The 22403-nt window shown below is 37.1% G+C and overlaps 2 protein-coding genes across 3 annotated transcripts in view; both read right to left on the minus strand.

Moving 5' to 3' along the window:
- Positions 1–19318, minus strand: part of LOC133615349 (serotonin N-acetyltransferase-like) — a 35851-nt gene extending 16533 nt beyond the window's left edge. The window contains exons 1-2 of the mRNA XM_061973882.2: positions 19008–19318; positions 5274–5436 (exon numbers count right to left, since the gene is read on the minus strand). Of these exons, the coding sequence (XP_061829866.1) occupies positions 5274–5412 (139 nt within the window). The 5' untranslated portion in view covers positions 5413–5436; positions 19008–19318. The remainder of the gene's footprint in view (positions 1–5273; positions 5437–19007) is intronic.
- Positions 19319–20810: 1492 nt separating this feature from the next.
- Positions 20811–22403, minus strand: part of LOC133615346 (myosin-10-like) — a 215291-nt gene continuing 213698 nt past the window's right edge. For both annotated transcript variants that reach the window (XM_061973878.2, XM_061973877.2), the window contains one exon: positions 20811–21227. In XM_061973878.2, coding sequence (XP_061829862.2) covers positions 21071–21227 — 157 coding nt within the window. In that variant the 3' untranslated portion in view covers positions 20811–21070. The remainder of the gene's footprint in view (positions 21228–22403) is intronic.

Here is a 22403-nt window from a genome sequence, read left to right on the forward strand (position 1 = left end):
TATTTCTAGCAGTTTATGATGAATATTTCTAGCAGTTTATGATGAATATTTCTAGCAGTTTATGATGAATATTTCTAGCAGTTTATGATGAATATTTCTAGCACTTTATGATGAATATTTCTAGCAGTTTATGATGAATATTTCTAGCAGTTTATGATGAATATTTCTAGCAGTTTATGATGAATATTTCTAGCAGTTTATGATGAATATTTCTAGCAGTTTATGATGAATATTTCTAGCACTTTATGATGAATATTTCTAGCAGTTTATGATGAATATTTCTAGCAGTTTATGATGAATATTTCTAGCAGTTTATGATGAATATTTCTAGCACTTTATGATGAATATTTCTAGCAGTTTATGATGAATATTTTTAGCAGTTTATGATGAATATTTCTAGCAGTTTATGATGAATATTTCTAGCAGTTTATGATGAATATTTCTAGCAGTTTATGATGAATATTTCTAGCACTTTATGATGAATATTTCTAGCACTTTATGATGAATATTTCTAGCACTTTATGATGAATATTTCTAGCACTTTATGATGAATATTTCTAGCAGTTTATGATGAATATTTCTAGCAGTTTATGATGAATATTTCTAGCAGTTTATGATGAATATTTCTAGCAGTTTATGATGAATATTTCTAGCACTTTATGATGAATATTTCTAGCACTTTATGATGAATATTTCTAGCAGTTTATGATGAATATTTCTAGCACTTTATGATGAATATTTCTAGCAGTTTATGATGAATATTCCTAGCAGTTTATGATGAATATTTCTAGCAGTTTATGATGAATATTTCTAGCAGTTTATGATGAATATTCCTAGCACTTTATGATGAATATTTCTAGCAGTTTATGATGAATATTTCTAGCAGTTTATGATGAATATTTCTAGCACTTTATGATGAATATTTCTAGCAGTTTATGATGAATATTTCTAGCACTTTATGATGAATATTTCTAGCAGTTTATGATGAATATTTCTAGCACTTTATGATGAATATTTCTAGCAGTTTATGATGAATATTTCTAGCAGTTTATGATTAATATTTCTAGCAGTTTATGATGAATATTTCTAGCAGTTTATGATGAATATTTCTAGCAGTTTATGATGAATATTTCTAGCAGTTTATGATGAATATTTCTAGCAGTTTATGATGAATATTTCTAGCACTTTATGATGAATATTTCTAGCAGTTTATGATGAATATTTCTAGCAGTTTATGATGAATATTTCTAGCACTTTATGATGAATATTTCTAGCAGTTTATGATGAATATTTCTAGCAGTTTATGATGAATATTTCTAGCACTTTATGATGAATATTTCTAGCAGTTTATGATGAATATTTCTAGCAGTTTATGATGAATATTTCTAGCAGTTTATGATGAATATTTCTAGCAGTTTATGATGAATATTTCTAGCAGTTTATGATGAATATTTCTAGCACTTTATGATGAATATTTCTAGCAGTTTATGATGAATATTTCTAGCAGTTTATGATGAATATTTCTAGCACTTTATGATGAATATTTCTAGCAGTTTATGATGAATATTTCTAGCAGTTTATGATGAATATTTCTAGCACTTTATGATGAATATTTCTAGCACTTTATGATGAATATTTCTAGCAGTTTATGATGAATATTTCTAGCAGTTTATGATGAATATTTCTAGCACTCTATGATGAATATTTCTAGCAGTTTATGATGAATATTTCTAGCAGTTTATGATGAATATTTCTAGCAGTTTATGATGAATATTTCTAGCACTTTATGATGAATATTTCTAGCACTTTATGATGAATATTTCTAGCACTTTATGATGAATATTTCTAGCAGTTTATGATGAATATTTCTAGCAGTTTATGATGAATATTTCTAGCAGTTTATGATGAATATTTCTAGCACTTTATGGTGAATATTTCTAGCACTTTATGATGAATATTTCTAGCAGTTTATGATGAATATTTCTAGCAGTTTATGATGAATATTTCTAGCAGTTTATGATGAATATTTCTAGCAGTTTATGATGAATATTTCTAGCAGTTTATGATGAATATTTCTAGCACTTTATGATGAATATTTCTAGCAGTTTATGATGAATATTTCTAGCAGTTTATGATGAATATTTCTAGCAGTTTATGATGAATATTTCTAGCACTTTATGATGAATATTTCTAGCAGTTTATGATGAATATTTCTAGCACTTTATGATGAATATTTCTAGCACTTTATGATGAATATTTCTAGCAGTTTATGATGAATATTTCTAGCACTTTATGATGAATATTTCTAGCAGTTTATGATGAATATTTCTAGCAGTTTATGATGAATATTTCTAGCAGTTTATGATGAATATTTCTAGCACTTTATGATGAATATTTCTAGCAGTTTATGATGAATATTTCTAGCACTTTATGATGAATATTTCTAGCAGTTTATGATGAATATTTCTAGCAGTTTATGATGAATATTTCTAGCAGTTTATGATGAATATTTCTAGCACTTTATGATGAATATTTCTAGCAGTTTATGATGAATATTTCTAGCACTTTATGATGAATATTTCTAGCAGTTTATGATGAATATTTCTAGCACTTTATGATGAATATTTCTAGCACTTTATGATGAATATTTCTAGCAGTTTATGATGAATATTTCTAGCAGTTTATGATGAATATTTCTAGCAGTTTATGATGAATATTTCTAGCACTTTATGATGAATATTTCTAGCAGTTTATGATGAATATTTCTAGCAGTTTATGATGAATATTTCTAGCAGTTTATGATGAATATTTCTAGCACTTTATGATGAATATTTCTAGCAGTTTATGATGAATATTTCTAGCACTTTATGATGAATATTTCTAGCAGTTTATGATGAATATTTCTAGCAGTTTATGATGAATATTTCTAGCACTTTATGATGAATATTTCTAGCACTTTATGATGAATATTTCTAGCAGTTTATGATGAATATTTCTAGCAGTTTATGATGAATATTTCTAGCACTTTATGATGAATATGTCTAGCAGTTTATGATGAATATTTCTAGCACTTTATGATGAATATTTCTAGCACTTTATGATGAATATTTCTAGCAGTTTATGATGAATATTTCTAGCAGTTTATGATGAATATTTCTAGCACTTTATGATGAATATTTCTAGCACTTTATGATGAATATTTCTAGCAGTTTATGATGAATATTTCTAGCAGTTTATGATGAATATTTCTAGCAGTTTATGATGAATATTTCTAGCACTTTATGATGAATATTTCTAGCAGTTTATGATGAATATTTCTAGCACTTTATGATGAATATTTCTAGCAGTTTATGATGAATATTTCTAGCAGTTTATGATGAATATTTTTCTAGCACTTTATGATGAATATTTCTAGCAGTTTATGATGAATATTTCTAGCACTTTATGATGAATATTTCTAGCAGTTTATGATGAATATTTCTAGCAGTTTATGATGAATATTTCTAGCAGTTTATGATGAATATTTCTAGCACTTTATGATGAATATTTCTAGCAGTTTATGATGAATATTTCTAGCAGTTAATGATGAATATTTCTAGCACTTTATGATGAATATTTCTAGCAGTTTATGATGAATATTTCTAGCAGTTTATGATGAATATTTCTAGCACTTTATGATGAATATTTCTAGCAGTTTATGATGAATATTTCTAGCACTTTATGATGAATATTTCTAGCAGTTTATGATGAATATTTCTAGCAGTTTATGATGAATATTTCTAGCACTTTATGATGAATATTTCTAGCAGTTTATGATGAATATTTCTAGCACTTTATGATGAATATTTCTAGCAGTTTATGATGAATATTTCTAGCAGTTTATGATGAATATTTCTAGCAGTTTATGATGAATATTTCTAGCACTTTATGATGAATATTTCTAGCAGTTTATGATGAATATTTCTAGCAGTTTATGATGAATATTTCTAGCAGTTTATGATGAATATTTCTAGCACTTTATGATGAATATTTCTAGCAGTTTATGATGAATATTTCTAGCAGTTTATGATGAATATTTCTAGCACTTTATGATGAATATTTCTAGCAGTTTATGATGAATATTTCTAGCAGTTTATGATGAATATTTCTAGCACTTTATGATGAATATTTCTAGCAGTTTATGATGAATATTTCTAGCAGTTTATGATGAATATTTCTAGCAGTTTATGATGAATATTTCTAGCAGTTTATGATGAATATTTCTAGCAGTTTATGATGAATATTTCTAGCAGTTTATGATGAATATTTCTAGCACTTTATGATGAATATTTCTAGCAGTTTATGATGAATATTTCTAGCAGTTTATGATGAATATTTCTAGCACTTTATGATGAATATTTCTAGCAGTTTATGATGAATATTTCTAGCAGTTTATGATGAATATTTCTAGCACTTTATGATGAATATTTCTAGCAGTTTATGATGAATATTTCTAGCAGTTTATGATGAATATTTCTAGCAGTTTATGATGAATATTTCTAGCACTCTATGATGAATATTTCTAGCAGTTTATGATGAATATTTCTAGCAGTTTATGATGAATATTTCTAGCAGTTTATGATGAATATTTCTAGCACTTTATGATGAATATTTCTAGCACTTTATGATGAATATTTCTAGCACTTTATGATGAATATTTCTAGCACTTTATGATGAATATTTCTAGCAGTTTATGATGAATATTTCTAGCAGTTTATGATGAATATTTCTAGCAGTTTATGATGAATATTTCTAGCACTTTATGGTGAATATTTCTAGCACTTTATGATGAATATTTCTAGCAGTTTATGATGAATATTTCTAGCAGTTTATGATGAATATTTCTAGCAGTTTATGATGAATATTTCTAGCAGTTTATGATGAATATTTCTAGCAGTTTATGATGAATATTTCTAGCACTTTATGATGAATATTTCTAGCAGTTTATGATGAATATTTCTAGCAGTTTATGATGAATATTTCTAGCAGTTTATGATGAATATTTCTAGCACTTTATGATGAATATTTCTAGCAGTTTATGATGAATATTTCTAGCAGTTTATGATGAATATTTCTAGCAGTTTATGTTGAATATTTCTAGCACTTTATGATGAATATTTCTAGCAGTTTATGATGAATATTTCTAGCAGTTTATGATGAATATTTCTAGCAGTTTATGATGAATATTTCTAGCAGTTTCTGATGAATATTTTTCGCAGGAAGTGAAGTTTTACCTTCTCGCTCGATCTCAAAGACGCTGATGGCATCTTGGGTGTTGAGCGGGCGCACCTCGCTGGCAGGAAGTGTGTGCCTCCGCTGGATGCCGGGGGACACCGAGGGCTGCATCTGTGCCAGCAGGTCCTCTGTGGGCATCACACACTGGCGGGCCCCGGGGCCCTGCATGGACACAAGGCCCTTTTTAAAGCACGCTTTGTGACTCACCCGCTCATTTGCATTTGAATAAATCAAATATTGTGCCTTTTTGCCCAAGCCCATCATTTGACTGCTGGCCACAAATGGCTGATAATCACTAGTCTGCAGCTCACTTAGCACTTTTATTCTAATTCACACACATTTAAGAGCGCTGAAGTGACTCATGTTCAATGATGTTTTATATTTACACACATGTTACATTTACATATATATATATTCCTGTGGTGTACCCCAGGGATCAACACCGGGACACAATAGAAACCACATTTGTCAAATAACAAAGAACCTAAAGTGAGTATTCTTCTGAGTGTTCTGGAGAGAACACATAAAAGTTAAAAACATTAATATACAACATTTATTTATTATGAATATACAACATTATTAATAGACAACACTTATTATTAATATACAACACTTATTCATTATGAATATACATTATTAATATACAACACTTACTATTAATATACAACACTTATTATTTATAAAACACTTATTTATTATGAATATATAGTATTAATATACAACACTTATTTATTATGAATATACACCATTATTAATATACAACACTTATTATTTATACAACACTTATAAATATACAACACTTATTTATTGTGAATATACATTATTAATATACAACACTTATTTATTATGAATATATAACACTTATTATTAATATACAACACTTATTAATATACAACACTTATTTATTATGAATACACATTATTAATATACAACACTTATTTATTATGAATATACAACACTTACTATTAATATACAACACTTATTTATTATGAATATACATTATCAATATACAACACTTATTAATATACAACACTTAATATACAACACTTATTCATTATGAATATACAACATTATTAATATACAACACTTATCAATATACAACACTTATTATTTATACGACACACATATTAATAATAAGTGTTGTATATTGATAAGTGTTGTACATTCATAATAAATATAACTTATTTATTAAGAATATACAACACTTATTTTGTATACAACACTTATTTAATATTAATATAAAACACTTATTTATTATTAATATACAACTTATTTATTATTAATATACAACACTTGTTATTTATACGACACGTATATTAATAATAAGTGTTGTATATTGATAAGTGTTGTATATCCATAATAAATAAGTGTTGTATATTCTTAATAAATAAGTTATATTTATTATGAATATACATCATTATTAATATACAACGCTTATCAATATACAACACTTATTATTTATACGACACACATATTAATAATAGGTGTTGCATATTGATAAGTGCTGTATATTCATAATAAATATAACTTATGTATTAAGAATATACAACATTTATTTATTATGAGTATACAACAATTATTAATATACAACACTTATTCATTATGAATATACATTATTAATATACAACACTTACTATTAATATACAACACTTATTATTTATAAAACACTTATTTATTATGAATATATAGTATTAATATACAGCACTTATTTATTATGAATATACACCATTATTAATATACAACACTTATTTATACAACACTTATAAATATACAACACTTATTAATTGTGAATATAAATTATTAATATACAACACTTATTTATTATGAATATACAACACTTATTATTAATATACAACACTTATTAATATACAACACTTAATTATTATGAATATACATTATTAATATACAACACTTATTTATTATGAATATACAACACTTACTATTAATATACAACACTTATTAATATACAACACTTATTTATTATGAATATACAACATTATCAATATACAACACTTAATATACAACACTTATTCATTATGAATATACAACATTATTAATATACAACACTTATTATTTATACGACACGCATATTAATAATGTTGTATATTCATAATAAATATAACTTATTTATTAAGAATATACAACACTTATTTATTATGAATATACAACACTTATTATTTATACAACACTTATTTAATACTAATATAAAACACTTATTCTTTATTAATATACAACTTATTTATTATTAATATACAACACTTATTATTTATACGACACGTATATTAATAAGTGTTGTATATTGGTAAGTGTTGTATATCCATAATAAATAAGTGTTGTATATTCTTAATAAATAAGTTATATTTATTATTAATATACATCATTATTAATATACAACGCTTATCAATATACAACACTTATTATTTATACGACACACATATTAATAATAGGTGTTGCATATTGATAAGTGCTGTATATTCATAATAAATATAACTTATGTATTAAGAATATACAACATTTATTTATTATGAGTATACAACAATTATTTATGTACACCACTTATTTATACAACACTTATTTAATATTAATATAAAACACTTATTTATTATTAATATACAACTCACTTATTATTAATATACAACACTTACTTAATATTAATATACAACACTTATTTGTTATTAATATACAACTTATTTATAATTAATATACAACACTTATTATTTATACAACACACATATTAAAAATTAGTGTTGCAAATTGTTGCGTTTTGGACCAGTTGTTCCTCCCAGGGAATTCAAGTCACAATTCGCTCCCAAGTTCTTTCCGACACTTAAAGCTGAGTTGAAAAACCACCAGAGACAGAATAGGTATTTTGTTGTATATTCTCAAAGCTTTGCCAATATAAATTTTTTTGAGACCAGTCCAGCATAGAACATTCTATCGTGCCGCCCAAAATGGTCTGTCTTCCCGATCCCACTACCCTCTCTCTCGTCCCATCTCTGTAGCCAAAACAAAATGCTAGTCTAAACACATTCCAAAGAACTCAAGGTTATCACACATAGTATACTTGCTGACAGAGCATAAAGAGAATAAATGGAAAACTCGAACTGTTTTCAAATATGACTACCGTATTTTCCGCACCATAAGCCGCCCTGGGTTATAAGCCGCGCCTTCAATGAACGGCATATTTCAAAACTTTGTCCACCTATAAGCCGCCCCGTGTTATAAGCCGCATCTAACTGCGCTAAAGGGAATGTCAAAAAAACAGTCAGATAGGTCAGTCAAACTTTAATAATATATTAAAAACCAGCGTGATGTGGGCGCGCATGGAGTCGTATATCAACATGGACGGAGCTGCGTGAAAAAAGCCACCCGGCCTCTTCGCGTAAACTTACCTTAACCACTTGCTCATCTTTTCTTCATCCATCCCTTCGAGTTAGCTTTTATGATGACGCCGGCTGGAAAGGTCTCTTTTGGCAAGGTCTTCCTTTTGAATATCACCATGGGTGGAAGTTTCTGGCCATTAGCATGGCAAGCTAGAACCACAGTGAAGGATGACTTCTCATTCCCTGTGGTGCGAATATTCACCGTACGTGCTCCCGTTGTATCCACAGTGCGGTTCACAGGAATATCAAAAGTCAGTGGAACCTCGTCCATGTTGATAATGTTCTCTGGCCGGATCTTTTTTTCAGCTATCTTGTTTTTACAATATGCACGGAAAGTAGCCAGCTTTTCTTGAAAGTCTTTAGGCAGTTGCTGTGAAATAGTAGTCCGTGTGCGGATGGAGAGATTGCGTCTTTTCATGAACCGGAAACCTGTCGCTTAGTAGGAGCCATTTGTGGTCTTTACAGATGTAAACACACAAAGGAAATGAAACGTAATATCCGCGTGCATCTTCTTCTTCTACGGGGGCGGGTGGTTGCTTACAGTAGAAGAAGAAGCGCTTCCTCTTCTATGGGGGCGGGTGCTTACCTTGGCGGTTGCTTGCCGTAGAAGAAGAAGCGCTTCCTCTTCTACGGGGAAAAAAGATGGCGGCTGTTTACCGTAGTTGCGAGACCTAAACTTTATGAAAATGAATCTTAATATTAATCCATATATAAAGCGCACCGGGTTATAAGCCGCACTGTCAGCTTTTGAGTAAATTTGTGGTTTTTAGGTGCGGCTAATAGTGCGGAAAATACGGTAATAAATGAAAGAAGTACAACTTAAATTCGGATATATGTAAATATCTGCCTCCGACAATTCCCCCTTCAGATCTTCTAAAAAGATCTTTATCACTAGTACAACACTTCTAAAATACGCCCCTCTTTGAGCAAGCTAGTAAAAAATTAAAAGCATAGTTACATGGGAGATAAACGGATGGGATCTATGTCAATGTCGTCACTCTCAGGGAAGGAAACTAGCATTTCTCGAAAGTCACCACTTTGCCAGACCCCCTTCAGTGACATAGCAAACCCAGGTTGTTCAGCAAGCCCCTCAACAGCATCACGAGTCAGGTTGGTCAGTCTCAACAGATTATAAAAAACATAGTTAATGCGTTCTACATTTTTAGTAGCAGTCACAGGGAAAATAGCACCAATTATAGGAAGGTTGTACCCCACCTTCCGCCCGATTGTAGCTGAGATAGGCTCCAGCGCCCCCCGCGACCCCAATGGGAATAAGCGGTAGAAAATGGATGGATGGATGGATATAGGGAGGTTCTCGAAACCTGCACAGGATTCACACCACAATTTATGTTGTGGTGGGACCCCCCTTGGTTGTCCAATTGCATCAAAGTAAACACTCTCGGGGTTTCTCATCAAATCAAAGTAGCCCGTTACCCTCCTCCGAGATAAAACATGGCGTCCTCTGCGGGAAGTTAGAGAGGCCGCTGAAACAGGAGTTCCAAGGGGTGTTAATTTGGTACCGTCTAGGGTGACTGGGGTCACCAGTCTAACCATAGCACAAAGCCCAACGGCTGACGTCGGGATTCTAATGTACAATCTGTGCTCCCCACAATACCAGAATAAGTCAGCTCGTGCCCAAGGGCCTATCCTTGAGCCATCTATCAGGGTGGTGCACCAGGAGGGGGTAATGTCACCCAATTTGTAGGGGGATGAAGGGGGTCCTGTAAATTGAAATTTCAGCCACAAAGGGAAGAAGTCGGGTGAAATTGTCAACAGGAGGGTGCACACTAACCAACAAATCACAACCTGGCGGTGTGGGTTCAGAAAACAAGGAGATAAGACAGATGTCCCTGCCATGTGTTGTTTTTGGCACCGTGTATATCAGGGTTAGCTTTGTTTAAAGTGTTTAGCCAAAGGTTCCCTCCCTGAGGTACAGGTGAGAAAGCAAGGTCAACAATGGCTTGCATGTCTGTGACGGCAAAATGCTTATTCTGAAAGTGGCCCCTAATAGCAGCTTTATGTGTCAACAATGTCTGGTATGCACGCGCGAGGTTGCCATCTGCCGGAGGAAAATGGTCAGACGTGCAAAGGGAGGGGTTAAGAGTTTGAGCCGATGTCTTAGAGAGGGCGTGTGAGTACCTCCCTCTCTTGGCACTTGAGTAGGGGCCGTTGGCTTAGTCAAAGTCTGGGCGGGTCGTTTGAATAGTCTCGCGGAAGTGCGACAGCCCGTCCATTTTATCTTATTCTTCTCTAACTTTCTTTTCTCTTCCGTCAAACTCTTAAATTCTCGAGCACATGGTGAGAAACTGTGCTCGAGCCATGTCCTTATCTATTTCACCTTGTTCCCCCCCTCCGTCTCTCCACGCGGACTCCACCGTCACCAATAGCAACACACACACACACAAGCACGCGCGCACACACACAAGCACACGTACACACACACACACACACACTTTGCTTGCTTAGGCGGTCCATCGTAGTCGAAGATGACGTAGCTTCCATTTTGTTGCTCTGGTCGGTGGCTATCGTTGCTGGCGACGATGCCACTCCATATGACTATGAAGTCCGATCCTGGAACCACACGTCCTGCCACAGTGGGGACATGTCAGGCCTGGATCAGGGGGCTGGGATGGTTCTGGAGCTGCAGGGTGGTGTCTTCGCCTCCGCTGATCCCTCCGGTGTTGGTTCCGACACTCCTCCAGATACATGACCCCGTCATGGCACAGCAAACGCCACAGCGATCGATTGGCTGCAGCTGTCTCAAGTTCGTGGGGTTTGATGTTGCACCTCTTCAATATCCCTTTCAGTTGGTCTTTGTACCTCAGCTTTTGTCCTCCGGGCTTTCTGCTGGCTGAAAGGAGCTGACCATAAAGCATCTGACGAGGCAATCGGTGTCCTGGCATCCGGATGGTGTGACCAACCCACCGGAGTTGTCGCTTTGCCAGGGTGGCCTCTATGCTTATGGACTCAGTGCGCTGCAAGATGTCCGTATGAGGAACTCGGTCCTGCCATGTGATGCCAAGAATGCGTTGGAGACATCTGATGTTAAATGCATCAAGGCAGCGGATGTGTCTGCGGTATATTGTCCAGGCTTCTGACCCATACAGCAGAGTTGAAACACACACCGCCCTGTAGACTGACACTTTCGTTGAGATTCGAAGGTGATTGTTTTCAAACACCCGGGAGCGCAGTCTTCCAAAGGCAGAGGAGGCTGAGCTGTGCTCGAGCCATGTCCTTATCTATTTCACCTTGTTCCCCCCCCCTCCGTCTCTCCACGCGGACTCCACCGTCACCAATAGCAACACACACACACACACAAGCACGCGCGCACACACACAAGCACACCTACTAATTTCATTGTTGACAACAGTACATTCATCACCCCCCCCCCCCCCCCCCCCCCCCCACCCCCCCACCCACCGCCATCACATTCCGTGGCCATCTCGTCTATTTTTTCTCAATCTTCACCTGTGCTCTTTATTGTATCATACAAAAGGACTTGAACCCAGAACTCTTTTAGGGGAGACCAAACCCCCAGGGCGAGCCACACCCGACTATTTGCTTACTCGTCAGTGAAGCAGCCCGTCACGGTAATCTATCTTTATCGTATTATTCAAACGGACTCTAACCCAAGAATATAACATACGAAAGGACTTTAACCTCCAACTTTATCAGATTATTCAAACGGACTCTAACCCAAGAATATAACATACGAAACTCGCCCTGGGGGTTTGGTCTTATTTTAAATGTGACCAAGACACAGGAAATGGTTTTGGATCCGAGGAAAGTGACTGACCATGAGCCAGTGGTCATCAAAAATCAGGAAATCACCCAGGTATCCTCATATAAATATTTAGGGGTTCATATTGATAATCTTCTCTGCTGGAAGTGTGACGATCTGTCACTTCATTTCGGTTTGTTTCCATGTTTTTGTATTTACTTCCTGTCAGTGCTCTTATTTTGTTATATTTCCTGTTGGTTCCGCTGAGCACTGTTTTCTCCTCACCTGCCGGTGATTGGCAGCCGGTCCACACCTGCTGCCAATCAGCAGATGCCTATTTATGTTTTCACTCGAGCACTCCTCAGTGCTCGACTATAGACTATGTTTGGAACTGTTGTATGCAAGACTGCTACATTTCTCTGTTGTTTTATTATTAAAATCATCTTACCTGCTCATCCTCATCCTGGTTCTTGCATCTTGGGGACACACAAACGGCAGCCATGCGAGTTCCTCACAGTATCGTCGAGCCAGAAGATTGTGTCCTCGCGAGAACCCCTGTCGGCGATGCACAGCCGACCTTCTGGACCGCACAATTTTTGGAGGACTTAAAAGCCAGGTTTGTGCGGTCCCAGCCCACAGCAGGCTCGGACCTTCCCTCTCCGCCTCAACCGCCGGTTCCGGCTCTCCGACCGGCGAGGCCACCGCCACCTTCGCTCCTCCCGGCTCGGCCGCCGGTTCCGGCTCTCCGACCGGCTAGGCCACCGCCGCCTTCGCTCTTCCCGGCTCGGCCGCCGGTTCCGGATCTCCGACCGGCGCGGCCACTGCCGCCATCTTCCCCGTCGCCTGCTGTGCATCCTGTCCCGGCTCCACGGCAATCGCCTGTGCCAGCGCGTCGACCACCGGTTCCCACACCGCGTCGCACGCCAGTCGCAGCCCCGCGTCTTACGCCGGTCGCGGCGCCACGACGGCCAACACCGGCTGACTGCCCAGCACCCGTTCCTGCTCCAAGGCAGCTTCCAGCAGCTGCACCACGGCTGCTATCCCTTCCAGCACCCGCTCATCCTGCCAGTCCGGCGAAGGCTCCAGTGGAGCCCACCGTGATGTCCTTCCTGGCCTCCTGCTGGGACTCGGCGAGGGACGTGTCGTTTTCCCTCCTCCTGGCCCCCTTCCGCCCGTCCCTGGTTTTCGCACCGGGGGACATAAAAAACCTAGAACTCCTTCTCCCAGTGGTGGACGGCGTCTGGCATCCGCCTAGTGGAGGGGGGGCTACTACCAGCAGCAGTGCAGCCAAGCACACGCCGCTGTCATCCCCGCCATCGTCTCCTCCCACGGAGACATCATCGTCTCTTTCCACGGCGCCGACACCTTCATCTTTTCTGGCGCGCCTTCGCACTGCGCGGACATCTTCCGCGTCACCGGTGGGACTCCGCATGACACCGCCATCTTCCTGGTCGGCAGCGGATCCACCCACAACCACATCGTCTCTGGCGGGCTTTCGCAGGGCGCCGCCATCTTCATGGTCATCATCATCGTCACCGGCTGCGCGACCTCCTCCTCATCCGCCAAATATGTGGCGGTGTTATGGACTTCATCCGCGCTGTCGGCAGCGATCTGCAGAACCTGCGTGTGGACCTTCGCAGCTGTTGGTGCTCAGGTACCACGCGCTTCCGCCTCCTTGTCGGCCACATTAGTGGCCGTTCCGTGGTCGCCCGCCTCGCCAGTTCCAGCGGCGGTCAACGCGTCGTCGCCACCTGACTTTCCCTCGCTGGCTGCGGGGACACTTGGCCTGGCGACCCTCCGCCATGTCCTCCCTCTTCCCTCCCGTAATTTTTGGACTTATTTCCGTTCTTGTTTCCAGGGAACATCTGGAATCTGTTCCTTGAGGGGGGGGGTCCTGTGACGATCTGTCACTTCATTTCGGTTTGTTTCCATGTTTTTGTATTTACTTCCTGTCAGTGCTCTTATTTTGTTATATTTCCTGTTGGTTCCGCTGAGCACTGTTTTCTCCTCACCTGCCGGTGATTGGCAGCCGGTCCACACCTGCTGCCAATCAGCAGATGCCTATTTATGTTTTCACTCGAGCACTCCTCAGTGCTCGACTATAGACTATGTTTGGAACTGTTGTATGCAAGACTGCTACATTTCTCTGTTGTTTTATTATTAAAATCATCTTACCTGCTCATCCTCATCCTGGTTCTTGCATCTTGGGGACACACAAACGGCAGCCATGCGAGTTCCTCACAGGAAGACACATATTGACAAACTGTGCAATAGACTGCAACAGAGGCTATATTTTTTGCGAAGATTAAGATTGTACGGCGTAAGCAGCCACATCATGATGATTTTCTACCGTGCCATTGTAGAGAGCATCATTAGATACGGGATCACCTCATGGTTTGGCAACCTAACCGTTAAGCTAAAAAGCAAACTGGCCGGCATGCATAAAACGGCAATGAAAATCGTAGGGAGGAAAGAATATAAGCCTATACAGAGCATCTATGAGCAGGCAGTTAGGAAAAAAGCTAAGAAAATTATTTCCAACTCACAACACCCACTCTTTCCTGAATATGGAACCCTGCCATCAGGGAGAAGACTCCGGGTCCCACTATGCAAATCTAACCGCCTTAAATTATCATTTGTCCCAGCCTCCATTAAGCTGACCAACAATGTGCAATAGAATTTTAATACATAGGTTAGCACTTTTTTTTTAGCACATAGCACTTTAGCACATAGCACTTTAGAACTAAGCACTTTAGCACACAGCACTTTATCCATGAGCTCTAGTGCAATGCACATTGGTACTTTATCTTTATCTCCATACTGTAGATTTTATGCCTACATCAAAGTGCCACCTATGTCTATCAAGCTCCATGTCCTGATGTTTAAATGTTAGTTGTATGGTTGTGGTTGTGTCTGTGCTTGTGTTTTTCTTCTGTTGTTTTTGGGTATGTTAAGAAAGCAATGATGCACTGTGCCCAAGACAAATTTCCCCGCGGGGACAATAAAGTTGAACCTTGATATCCTTGAAAGGACTTTAACCTCCAACTTTATCGTATTATTCAAACGGACTCTAACCCAAGAATATAACATATGAAAGGACTTGAACCTCCAACACAGGTGAAAGATTTAAGACGCAATGACATGAGTTGGCCACCATATGCAATGACGGACAAGGCAAAATGCAACCAATCTATCAAAATGTCCACTCTGTGTCTGGGGTACAAACAGTCTTTGACTTACATACTTCAAGACAGACTCCTAAAGCAGATTTTAGAAAAAGGCTCTGCTTACCTTGTTTTTGTTTGGCCACTAGTGAGTCTGTCCAGAAGAGTGTAAGAGGTGTCCAATTCTCAGCGTGTCGCCCGGACGGGCCCCCCAAATTGTTGCGTTTTGGACCAGTTGTTCCTCCCAGGGAATTCAAGTCACAATTCGCTCCCAAGTTCTTTCCGACACTTAAAGCTGAGTCGAAAAACCACCAGAGACAGAATAGGTATTTTGTTGTATATTCCCAAAGCTTTGCCAATATACATTTTTTTGAGACCAGTCCAGCATAGAACATTCTATCGTGCCGCCCAAAATGGTCTGTCTTCCCGATCCCACTACCCTCTCTCTCGTCCCATCTCTGTAGCCAAAACAAAATGCTAGTCTAAACACATTCCAAAGAACTCAAGGTTATCACACATAGTATACTTGCTGACAGAGCATCAAGAGAATAAATGGAAAACTCGAACTGTTTTCAAATATGACTACCGTATTTTCCGCACCATAAGCCGCCCTGGGTTATAAGCCGCGCCTTCAATGAACGGCATATTTCAAAATTTTGTCCACCTATAAGCCGCCCCGTGTTGTAAGCCGCATCTAACTGCGCTAAAGGAATGTAAAAAAAACAGTCAAATAGGTCAGTCAAACTTTAATAATATATTAAAACCAGCGTGATGTGGGCGCGCATGGAGTCGTATATCAACATGGACGGAGCTGCGTGAAAAAAGCCACCCGGCCTCTTCGCGTAAACTTCCCTTAACCACTCGCTCATCTTTTCTTCATCCATCCATCCCTTCGAGTTAGCTTTTATGATGACGCCGGCTGGAAAGGTCTCTTTTGGCAAGGTCTTCCTTTTGAATATCACCATGGGTGGAAGTTTCTGGCCATTAGCATGGCAAGCTAGAACCACAGTGAAGGATGACTTCTCATTCCCTGTGGTGCGAATATTCACCGTACGTGCTCCCGTTGTATCCACAGTGCGGTTCACAGGAATATCAAAAGTCAGTGGAACCTCGTCCATGTTGATAATGTTCTCTGGCCGGATCTTTTTTTCAGCTATCTTGTTTTTACAATATGCACGGAAAGTAGCCAGCTTTTCTTGAAAGTCTTTAGGCAGTTGCTGTGAAATAGTAGTCCGTGTGCGGATGGAGAGATTGCGTCTTTTCATGAACCGGAAACCTGTCGCCATTTTGTGGTCTTTACAGATGTAAACACACAAAGGAAATGAAACGTAATATCCGCGCGCTTCTTCTTCTTCTACGGGGGCGGGTGGTTGCTTACAGTAGAAGAAGAAGCGCTTCCTCTTCTATGGGGGCGGGTGCTTACCTTGGCGGTTGCTTGCCGTAGAAGAAGAAGCGCTTCCTCTTCTACGGGGAAAAAAGATGGCGGCTGTTTACCGTAGTTGCGAGACCTAAACTTTATGAAAATGAATCTTAATATTAATCCATATATAAAGCGCACCGGGTTATAAGCCGCACTGTCAGCTTTTGAGTAAATTTGTGGTTTTTAGGTGCGGCTAATAGTGCGGAAAATACGGTAATAAATGAAAGAAGTACAACTTAAATTCGGATATATGTAAATATCTGCCTCCGACAATATTAATAAGTGTTGTATATTCATAATAAATATAACTTATTTAAGAATATACAACACTTATTTATTATGAATATACAACACTTATTTATACAACATTTATTATTAATATACAACTTATTTATTATTAATATACCACACTTAATATACAACTTATTATACATACAACACTTATTTATTATTAATATACAAATTATTTATAATTAATTGATTACCATGAATTGATTAACGTGGACTTAAACAAGTTGAAAAACTTATCGGGGTGTTACCATTTAGTGGTCAGTTGTACGGAATATGTACTGTACTGTGCAATCTACTAATAAAAGTTTCAATCAATCAACACTTATTATCAGAGGTGGGTAGTAACGCGCTACATTTACTCCGTTACATCTACTTGAGTAACTTTTGGGATAAATTGTACTTCTAAGAGTAGTTTTCATGCAACTTACTTTTACTTTTACTTGAGTATATTTATAGAGAAGGAACGCTACTTTTACTCCGCTACTTTTATCTACAGTCAGCTCGCTACTCGCTACTAATTTTTATCGATCTGTTAATGCACGCTTTGTTTTTGTTTTGGTCTGTCAGACAGACCTTCATAGTGCCTGCCTTACTGGTGACGTTTGACTCCGTTCCACCAATCAGATGCAGTCACTGGTGACGTTGGACCAATGAAACAGAGCCAGGCGGTCACATGACCTGACTTAAACAAGTTGAAAAACTTATTGGGGTGTTACCATTTAGTGGTCAATTGTACGGAATATGTACTGTACTGTGCAATCTACTAATACAAGTTTCAATCAATCAATCAAAAGTGTGAAGGAAAAAAGACACTTTTTTAATTTCAACCGTACATCCCGTCACAAGCCTAAAGACTGACTGCACAGTTCCTGTCTTCACAATAAAAGTGCCGCTCCATCGCGCCTGCGCTTTCAAAATAAGAGTCTCCGAAAGCCAGCGCAAACAAGCTAGCAAGCTACGGAATTTGCCGCCAATGTATTTCTTGTAAAGTGTGTGAAAACGAATATGGAAGCTGGACAAATAAGATGCCAAAAACCAACCACTTTCATGTGGTATTAGACAGAAAGGAGGAACTTTTTTTCTCCTGCATTTGAAAACGTGGACGTTATCATCACTACTGTCTGATTCCAATCAATGCAAGTCATCAGAATCAGGTAATACACCAACTTAGATTCTTGTCAACATGAAAGAAAGGAATCTATATGTGTTAAACATGCATGTATATTCATTAAAACACCTTTAACATGTAAACAAAAACGGCAAAATAAATAAATATAAATGATATACTGTATATATCAATGTATGTGTATATATGTATATATATATATATATATATATATGATATGTGTGTGTATGTTACTCATCAGTTACTCAGTACTTGAGTAGTTTTTTCACAACATACTTTTTACTTTTACTCAAGTAAATATTTGGGTGACTACTCCTTACTTTTACTTGAGTAATAAATCTCTAAAGTAACAGTACTCTTACTTGAGTACAATTTCTGGCTACTCTACCCACCTCTGATTATTATGAATATACAACACTTTGTTATTATGGATGTACAACACTTATGTATTATTAATATACAACACTTCGTCATTATTAATATACAACACTATTATGAATATACAACACATTATTAATATTAATATACAACATCTGTTGGGAAGGAACGTCCCTGTGGATCCTCATCAGATGTCAACATACATTATTGAATAATAATAATAATAATAATAATAAATCCAATAACTTACTTGTGAAGTTTCCTCAGGTGGACCTCTTCTTCTTTTTCTTCTTCTCTTTTATCTCCTCCTCCTCTGGTGGTTATAAGTGATTATGAGGATGAGTCACAGGATTACACACACACACACACACACACACACACACACACACACACACACACACACACACACACACACACACACACACACACACACGCACACACACACACACACACGCACACACACAAGACATGCGTGAGGTAGAAGCATACTTGCATGAGTGGCATATTCACACATAGCTGCTGTGGACATCCAATGAGGAGTGTATGTTTTATTTAAACACGTCAACTGATGAGTTGTATTCAAATACATGAAATGACGAGTGTGTTGTATTTATTTATATGATTGAAAGACATAAAAGAGTATATACAGGTAAAAGCCAGTAAATTAGAATATTTTGAAAAACTTGATTTATTTCAGTAATTGCATTCAAAAGGTGTAACTTGTACATTATATTTATTCATTGCACACAGACTGATGCATTCAAATGTTTATTTAATTTAATTTTGATGATTTGAAGTGGCAACAAATGAAAATCCAAAATTCCGTGTGTCACAAAATTAGAATATTACTTAAGGCTAATACAATGCATTCTGCATCTTCCTTTTCACAATACCCCACAGATTTTCTATGGGGCTAAGGTCAGGGGAGTTGGCGGGCCAATTTAGAACAGAAATACCATGGTCCGTAAACCAGGCACGGGTAGATTTTGCGCTGTGTGCAGGCGCCAAGTCCTGTTGGAACTTGAAATCTCCATCTCCATAGAGCAGGTCAGCAGCAGGAAGCATGAAGTGCTCTAAAACTTGCTGGTAGACGGCTGCGTTGACCCTGGATCTCAGGAAACAGAGTGGACCGACACCAGCAGATGACATGGCACCCCAAACCATCACCCAACCATGCAAATTTTGCATTTCCTTTGGAAATCGAGGTCCCAGAGTCTGGAGGAAGACAGGAGAGGCACAGGATCCACGTTGCCTGAAGTCTAGTGTAAAGTTTCCACCATCAGTGATGGTTTGGGGTGCCATGTCATCTGCTGGTGTCGGTCCACTCTGTTTCCTGAGATCCAGGGTCAACGCAGCCGTCTACCAGCAAGTTTTAGAGCACTTCATGCTTCCTGCTGCTGACCTGCTCTATGGAGATGGAGATTTCAAGTTCCAACAGGACTTGGCGCCTGCACACAGCGCAAAATCTACCCGTGCCTGGTTTACGGACCATGGTATTTCTGTTCTAAATTGGCCCGCCAACTCCCCTGACCTTAGCCCCATAGAAAATCTGTGGGGTATTGTGAAAAGGAAGATGCAGAATGCCAGACCCAAAAAACGCAGAAGAGTTGAAGGCCACTATCAGAGCAACCTGGGCTCTCATAACACCTGAGCAGTGCCAGAAACTCATCGACTCCATGCCACGCCGCATTATAAAGTTGATTTGATTTGATTTGATTAACGCAGTAATTGAGGCAAAAGGAGCTCCAACCAAGTATTGAGTATTGTACATGCTCATATTTTTCATTTTCATACTTTTCAGTTGGCCAACATTTCTAAAAATCCCTTTTTTGTATTAGCCTTAAGTAATATTCTAATTTTGTGACACACGGAATTTTGGATTTTCATTTGTTGCCACTTCAAATCATCAAAATTAAATGAAATAAACATTTGAATGCATCAGTCTGTGTGCAATGAATAAATATAATGTACAAGTTACACCTTTTGAATGCAATTACTGAAATAAATCAAGTTTTTCAAAATATTCTAATTTACTGGCTTTTACCTGTATATATATGACAGGACAGGAGCTGCAAGGGAGTGAAAGAAGGCACCAAAGAAAAGAAAAGATCTTCTATCTAGGAGAATAAGTTAGGACTAAAGTAGGCACTGGGACTGAGATGAATGAAGACCTGGACTAGGACCTGGACCTGGACTAGGACCTGGACCAGGACCAGTAAGGCAAAGCTTGTTGGGAGGGACAACGACTGCTGGCGTCTTTAAGGAACACGCCAAGATGGAGTCCAAAGTCTCTTTTGTGTTCTTATCTGCTAATTATTCCTGCGCAGGAGGAGGCGGAGTCTCGTTGGCGTTGTTGTCCGTCGCCTTGGTCTCCTGCTCCTCGTCCGACACCAGGTCCAAGGAACTTCCCTCCACCTGAAGCTGACGTCTGCCTGAGCGGCTGGAGGAGAAACTGATGGGACCTCCACGCCTACACAGACAACATACTTTATTATTATTATTATTATTTACATACATGTACACATATGTGCATATTATTTACATACATGTACACATACGTGCATATTATTTACATACATGTACACATCTGTGCAGTTTTACCAACACACTGGTAAAAATGCCCCTCTGACTACTTTTTTGCAATGTGTTGCTGCCATTAAATTCTAAGTTCATGATTCTTTGCCAAAAAGAAGAAAGTTTCTCAGTGTGAACATGAAATATCTTGTCTTTGCAGTCTATTCAATTGAATATAAGTTGAAAAGGATTTGTTGTATTCTCTTTTTATTTACCATTTACACAACCTGACAACTTCACTGCTTTTGGGGTTTGTATACTGTATATGATCATATATATATTTATATATATATATATATATATATATATATATATATATATATATATATACACACACACACACAAATATATATACATGTGTATATATATATATATATATATATATATATATATATATATATATATATATATACACATACACATATATATATATACATATATATACATGTATATATATATATATATATATATATATATATATATACATACATATATACATGTGTATATATACACACATATATACATACATACATACATACACATATATATACACACACATGTATATATACAATATTCATATATATATATATATATATATATATATATATATATATATATATATATATATATATATATATATATATATATATATATATATATATATATATATATATATATATATATACCGCGACCCAGAGAGGGGAAAGCGGTAGAAAATGGATGGATGGAAAATAATGTTTGTTCAACTGTTGTGTACCTATCTACCAACTACATGGACAGTACTAGTACTACATGGACAGTCAGGCCCGGCCCTAACCAATCTGGCGCCCTAGGCAAGATTTTAGGTGGCGCCACCCCACATCGGCAGTGAAGTGTATATCCTCACAAGAAACCGAATAGCTTTGTCTTTGACCTTTTTTTTTACTTAAAGAAAGCAAATTAACAATCAGAATAGTTAACAAGATAAAAAAAAATATGAATAAATAAATGAATGCAAAAAATTAAAAATGAATATATGAAATACAATATTTTTTACATACATATTGCTTAATTAACATTAATGATGTGCACT

Source organism: Nerophis lumbriciformis, linkage group LG22 (genome assembly GCF_033978685.3).
Source record: "Nerophis lumbriciformis linkage group LG22, RoL_Nlum_v2.1, whole genome shotgun sequence".
Classification (NCBI taxonomy): Eukaryota; Metazoa; Chordata; class Actinopteri; order Syngnathiformes; family Syngnathidae; genus Nerophis; species Nerophis lumbriciformis.